We start from the raw sequence: 7078 nt of genomic DNA on the forward strand, positions 1-7078 counted from the left end.
ACCAGAGTTAGTATCATGTCCTCCTTCCTATAGAAACCAGAGTTAGTATCATGTCCTCCTTCCTATAGAAACCAGAGTTAGTATCATGTCCTCCTTCCTATAGAAACCAGAGTTAGTATCATGTCCTCCTTCCTATAGAAACCAGAGTTAGTATCATGTCCTCCTGCCTGTAGAAATCAGAGTTAGTATCATGTCCTCCTGCCTATAGAAACCAGAGTTAGTATCATGTCCTCCTGCCTATAGAAACCAGAGTTAGTATCATGTCCTCCTGCCTATAGAAACCAGATTTAATATCTTGTCCTCCTGTCTATAGAAACCAGAGTTAGTATCATGTCCTCCTTCCTATAGAAACCAGAGTTAGTATCATGTCCTCCTTCCTATAGAAACCAGAGTTAGTATCATGTCCTCCTTCCTATAGAAACCAGAGTTAGTATCATGTCCTCCTTCCTATAGAAACCAGAGTTAGTATCATGTCCTCCTTCCTATAGAAACCAGAGTTAGTATCATGTCCTCCTGCCTGTAGAAACCATCAGAGCTCTCTATGGGAGAAATGCTGTTGCCATATTTCTTCAGCATATTTCTCTTCCTAGCCCCAAACATTTCATCCATTTCAAAACACTATGATGACGAATAATACAATTATTTTCTTGAAGCAAAGACATTGCTTAATGTTTAGTTTTGCCATTTTATTCAAGCCCTTTTTTGAAACGGTTGCTGATAATGTTAAGATCTTTGTGACTTCTGTCTGAAAATGACAGGCACTCTACAAATGCAAGTTGACTAATTAATAACCTGGATCATAGTGTCACAGGGTTTTGAGGACAAAGTCTGATAAATGTTTTACAGTTCATAAGAAAGACACATTGTGGTCAATCTTTAGCTAGCTAGTTGAACGTCTTTTATGACCCAGACCAAAGGCTCTCTACATTGCTCTCATTCCAACAGGCTCCACTCCTCAGCCCACACAGGTAAGAATTTCACTTAAACATCTGTAAAGTATCATGTATTGTTTTTTGGGTTGACATGTTTTTTATTCTTCGATATGTCAACAAGTCCTAGTGTTTTTTGTTCTTCTATTTATGAGAATGTGCATGACAACCTATGGCCTTCGTGGCTAAAGGAATTTCATAGTTTCAGACAAACAGGAAACATTTGTTTGTCAACCTACACTACAAAATATTCATGTGTGTGATACAAGATGTATGATCTTAATTTGAGCCAGTTTGTTACAACACAAAAAGAATCCTGCAGCAAGAAGACATTATTATGTGGATTATAATTAACAGACATTTTTGTTGGGGTTGATACATTTTTCGTAAGGGAAAATCAAGTCTGAAATTAAAAAGTGGAAATTACAAACTTCAGAAGGATTTCTAAGCCTTAAATACACTACAAGTTAAAAAAAAATCTGCAACAATATGATCAAATTACGATCCTACATCTGTTTAGCAAGATAAATGCTTGTTATTCAAGGAATTAACTTGATGTACACTCAGACCTGGCCTATTAGCTGCCAGTGAGACACGCATCACTGATACTCCATCAGCCGCATACCTTGCTCATGATTATGATGTTGCTCGACAGATTTATAGTGATAATTGAGACTCCCATCGTGATTCTAGTAAAGCAACATTTTCCTCATTCCATTATCGTGACGCGGAGGAGTCATTTGTTTCAAATAGTGATAATCAATCGCTACACGTCATGATGGATAGGAAGTACTGTGGTAAATACCGTGTCATTCCATTGTGACGCGGTGGAGGAGTAAACACACACATAGAAACTAGAGAGAAGACAGTCCTTCACACAGCCTGTGATGTTGATTTCCCAGACTGTGATCCCCTGTACCGTCAGTGTCATCAGACAGACAGACAGACAGACAGACAGACAGACAGACAGACAGACAGACAGACAGACAGACAGACAGACAGACAGACAGACAGACAGACAGACAGACAGACAGACAGACAGACAGACAGTGATCTCCTGTACCGTCAGTGTCATCAGACAGACAGACAGACAGTGATCTCCTGTACCGTCAGTGTCATCAGACAGACTGTGATCTCCGTTAGCGTCAGTCTCATCAGACAGACTGTGATCTCCGTTAGCATCAGTCTCATCAGACAGACTGTGATCTCCGTTAGCATCAGTCTCATCAGACAGACTGTGATCTCCGTTAGCGTCAGTCTCATCAGACAGACTGTGATCTCCGTTAGCGTCAGTCTCATCAGACAGACTGTGATCTCCGTTAGCATCAGTCTCATCAGACAGACTGTGATCTCCGTTAGCGTCAGTCTCATCAGACAGACTGTGATCTCCGTTAGCGTCAGTCTCATCAGACAGACTGTGATCTCCGTTAGCATCAGTCTCATCAGACAGACTGTTCTCCGTTAGCGTCAGTCTCATCAGACAGACTGTGATCTCCGTTAGCGTCAGTCTCATCAGACAGACTGTGATCTCCGTTAGCTTCAGTCTCATCAGACAGACTGTGATCTCCGTTAGCGTCAGTCTCATCAGACAGACTGTGATCTCCGTTAGCATCAATCTCATCAGACAGACTGTGATCTCCGTTAGCGTCAGTCTCATCAGACAGACTGTGATCTCCGTTAGCGTCAGTCTCATCAGACAGACTGTGATCTCCGTTAGCATCAGTCTCATCAGACAGACTGTGATCTCCGTTAGCATCAGTCTCATCAGACAGACTGTGATCTCCGTTAGCATCAGTCACATCAGACAGACTGTGATCTCCGTTAGCATCAGTCTCATCAGACAGACTGTGATCTCCGTTAGCATCAGTCTCATCAGACAGACTGTGATCTCCGTTAGCGTCAGTCTCATCATTGCCTTACAGAGTGAGCGGGGAAGCACAAAGGAAACACTCCGTTATTGTTTCTATATCTCTTCAGTATGATCTGAAATCTCAATAGCTTTTTATGGTATTTATTATCTTTCATATTATTCATTGAAGGAAAAGAACATGGCTGCAAGTGAACTTCTGCTAGTGTGGCTGGCGAGCACACTGCTGACTACTGGACTAGCTGGGGCTGAGGACCAAATGGTGACTACTGGAGGACTGGTGAGTTTACACTATGGACTGAGTGAGAAGGAAACTACGGACTGCTTAATGAGAGGGAAACTATGAACTGCTGAATGAGAGGAGGGAAACTATGAACTGCTTAGTGAGAGGGAAACTATGAACTGCTTAGTGAGAGGGAAACTATGAACTGCTTAGTGAGAGGGAAACTATGAACTGCTCAGTGAGAGGAGGGAAACTATGAACTGCTTAGTGAGAGGGAAACTATGAACTGCTCAGTGAGATGAGGGAAACTATGAACTGCTCAGTGAGAGGAGGTAAACTATGAACTGCTCAGTGAGAGGGAAACTATGAACTGCTTAGTGAGAGGAGGGAAACTATGAACTGCTTAGTGAGAGGAGGGAAACTATGAACTGCTTAGTGAGAGGGAAACTATGAACCGCTTAGTGAGAGGGAAACTATGAACTGCTTAGTGAGAGGAGGGAAACTATGAACTGCTTAGTGAGAGGGAAACTATGAACTGCTTAGTGAGAGGAGGGAAACTATGAACTGCTTAGTGAGAGGGAAACTATGAACTGCTTAGTGAGAGGGAAACTATGAACTGCTTAGTGAGAGGGAAACTATGAACTGCTCAGTGAGAGGAGGGAAACTATGAACTGCTTAGTGAGAGGGAAACTATGAACTGCTCAGTGAGATGAGGGAAACTATGAACTGCTCAGTGAGAGGAGGTAAACTATGAACTGCTCAGTGAGAGGGAAACTATGAACTGCTTAGTGAGAGGAGGGAAACTATGAACTGCTTAGTGAGAGGGAAACTATGAACCGCTTAGTGAGAGGAGGGAAACTATGAACTGCTTAATGAGAGGGAAACTTTTGATGAGATAATAGCATACATCTTGAATAATAACTTCAACCTAACTTGTCATCCTATTTACAGGTTGTGAACTGTAGCTTCAAGACACTGCGATTCATACCCTCAAATTACAGTCAAACCATCACCAAACTAATTCTGAGCAATAACCTCATAGAGTTATCCAACGCTGATGAAGCTGCTCTGAAGAACTACTCCAATCTGATTGAGCTCCATCTAGATGGTAACTGGTTGACTGTCCTGCCAGGGAAGCTGTTTGAGGCCATGTCAAAGCTGGAGGTCCTCAACCTGTCCCGCAATAACATCAGTATAGTGGAGCCAAAGGCGTTGGCCGGCCTGGTTAACCTGAGGGAGCTGGACCTGTCCTACAATCGTCTACAGTCACTACCTCTAAATCTACTGGATGATTTAAAGAAGCTGTCTATCCTCAGGCTAGCGGGGAACACACTGCGGGAGTTCGACATCTCTGTGGAGAGCAATTCATTAAAGGTGCTAGATCTGAAAGGAAATCCCTGGAACTGTTCTTGTGTATTTCTCAACCGGATTAAATCGATTACCGACTCAAAGGTTCAGATGAGTAAGCATCTTTTTCTCTCTCTGTTTGCTTGTAATCCTCATGGTCTATTTTTTCCCCATTCACTGCCTGGCTGTGGTCCTTACTTACGCCATGCTGACATCTACTGACACCAATGTTTAAAGGAGGCCTGCTTTACCCAGTGTGCCTTCATGTTGATAAAAACGCAATGTGTGTATTTCTTCAGGAGTCTCAAATGCCACCTGTGCCAGCCCTGAGGACCAAGGGATCCTGGACAACGGTACCAGCTGCTCTTCGGGGTCATCATCAACAACAACACTTCCGCCACCTACAACTCAGTCAACCACTAAGCCAACCTCAGCCCAGACCACTACACACTCAGTGTCACTTGCAGTTACTACAAATGCAAGCCTCGTCTTAACCAGTAAGATAAAAAAACTATATATATATTAAATCAATTGACTTGGTCTTACAGTAGATATAGTCTCCTCTTGTCAACATCATATGATCTAGACTTTTCAAGCTAAACAGCTTGGATTTGCTGGATGGTTAAAACACTGAATACAGCAACAGATGCATATGAGAGAGGTGACCTACTGATGCTGTCGTAGATGACTTCAGTTATGATTCAGTCAGCAGGAAACCGTCATCTAGACAAGAGCAGCTGCACTCCAAGGAGACCTCGTAAGAGTTAAAAACGTGACTCCGGGGTCATTAAGAGTAAGAGTGCTGATCTAGGATCAGGGTTGCTTTTAAGATCATAATAAATAAGATTACACATACAGGTGGGGGGACCTGATCCTAGATCAGCACACTTACCCTGAGAAAGGAGGTTAAATCACTCTATAACACTGTGGTCTGATGAGGCCCCATATCCTGAGGAGCAAGGTTGGGGTCAATTCAAATAGAAAATTGACAAACATGAAGAAACAAAAATGAAATAAATAGATGACACTTTCCAGTTTATTGACAAGTCAGTGAAAATAGACACCCACTTTTCCCAAATATTGAATTGGAATTTCAGTGTACTTCCTGAATTGGCAGCCTTCAATTCGAATTGACCCCCTTCCTGCTGAGGAGACCTCAGAAGAATGTTAAAAAAGTATGTGACCCCTCCCCTGGATGTTTCTGTTTGCTCAGGTGTGGGCCCAGTCAGTGGCAGTGGGGTGCCAGTGGTGGGGAACACCTGGAAGTTTCTCCTGGGTGTGGTAGCCATCGCCCTGACCACCTCTATGCTCATCGTGTGTGCCGTCAAGGCACCGTCCTGGTACAAGCTGCTGTTCAACTACCGACACCAGCGGTTGAGAGATGACGAGGATGCTGACGTGTACACTACGGGGCGCTACTCTAGTTTCAGCTTGGACACGGAGCAAACGGAGACCAGCGCCCATGAGCTGGACCACGGCCTAGACGGGTTGGATAATGAGGAGGATGGATACATAGAGGACCGTTATATAGAGACTGGGGTCTATGAAGACAACAGATAACCATAATGCTCTCTGAGTTGCTCCCAGCCTTCTGGTTGTGTATGTCTGTTTGATTTGATTTGGATATCTCTTAGTCCTCACTTGGACTAATCTGCCAAGAGTCCTGAGTTTGGGTATTATGACGTCAAAATGATCCCTTTCCATTGAAATAATGGACGATAAATTATCGAATTGTACTCTATTCACTGATAGTATCAGAAGGCCACGTCCGTCCGTAAACCGTGCATAGCCTGCTGCCACTGATGATCATTCATTGTTTGGCCTTTTTTTGACAAAAACGTGCCCCTAAAAGTTGTGTACATTTGTAAATATTTGGAAGTTTTGAAAATGTTGGAATTCTGGGAAAGGACTGACCATGTGAGGTGTTTTGAGGTCGTGATTTAGGCTACTTGCAAAGTTCTACTGCCGGTCTTATTAAATAGATATTTGAGTACTTACTCTCGTCTCGTCTTACTCTCGTCTTACTCTCGTCTCTCTGTGAATATGACATCCATTACTCTGTTGTTCTCTATTTTCAGCTACAAGAATATAGTATGCAAACAGTTAGGGTTAGGGGGCTGAATGAAGGAATGAACACATGAATACCAGGCGGTGATGCAACCGGTCCGGATGCTCTCGATGGTGCAGCTGTAGAACCTTTTTGAGGATCTGAGGACTAATGCCAAATATTTTCAGTCTCCTGAGGGGGAATAGGTTTTGTCGTGCTCCTCTTCACGACTGTCTTGGTGTGTTTTATTTCATTTTTAAATATATTTTTAAACTGCATTGTTGGTTAGGGGCTCATAAGTAAGCATTTCACTGTAAGGCATTTCACTGTAAGGCATTTCACTGTAAGGCATTTCACTGTAAGGTATTTCACTGTAAGGCATTTCACTGTAAGGCATTTCACTGTAAGGCATTTCACTGTAAGGTATTTCACTGTAAGGCATTTCACTGTAAGGCATTTCACTGTAAGGCATTTCACTGTAAGGCGTAAGGCATTTCACTGTAAGGCATTTCACTGTAAGGCATTTCACTGTAAGGTGTAAGGCATTTCACTGTAAGGCATTTCACTGTAAGGCATTTCACTGTAAGGTGTAAGGCATTTCACTGTAAGGCATTTCACTGTAAGGCATTTCACTGTAAGGCATTTCACTGTAAGGCATTTCACTG

At 42.9% G+C, this 7078-nt stretch overlaps 1 protein-coding gene across 1 annotated transcript; it reads left to right on the forward strand.

Moving 5' to 3' along the window:
- Nucleotides 1-860: 860 nt before the first annotated feature.
- Nucleotides 861-6363, forward strand: LOC109881296 (leucine-rich repeat-containing protein 19). Its single transcript, XM_020473455.2, has 5 exons — nucleotides 861-968; nucleotides 2969-3076; nucleotides 3971-4481; nucleotides 4666-4863; nucleotides 5580-6363. The coding sequence occupies exons 2-5, from the start codon at nucleotides 2978-2980 to the stop codon at nucleotides 5924-5926; spliced, it is 1155 nt and encodes a 384-aa protein (XP_020329044.1). The 5' UTR covers nucleotides 861-968; nucleotides 2969-2977; the 3' UTR covers nucleotides 5927-6363.
- Nucleotides 6364-7078: the final 715 nt, after the last annotated feature.

The sequence above is a fragment of the Oncorhynchus kisutch genome, linkage group LG23 (genome assembly GCF_002021735.2).
Source record: "Oncorhynchus kisutch isolate 150728-3 linkage group LG23, Okis_V2, whole genome shotgun sequence".
Classification (NCBI taxonomy): Eukaryota; Metazoa; Chordata; class Actinopteri; order Salmoniformes; family Salmonidae; genus Oncorhynchus; species Oncorhynchus kisutch.

Excerpts from the sequence above, each read along its gene's own strand:
- LOC109881296 (XM_020473455.2), top strand. The coding sequence starts at position 2,978 with ATGGCTGCAAGTGAACTTCTGCTAGTGTGGCTGGCGAGCACACTGCTG. Across the intron at positions 3,077-3,970 it reads TGGTGACTACTGGAGGACTG|GTTGTGAACTGTAGCTTCAA; the intron begins GTGAGTTTACAC and ends TCCTATTTACAG. Across the intron at positions 4,482-4,665 it reads CGACTCAAAGGTTCAGATGA|GAGTCTCAAATGCCACCTGT; the intron begins GTAAGCATCTTT and ends GTATTTCTTCAG.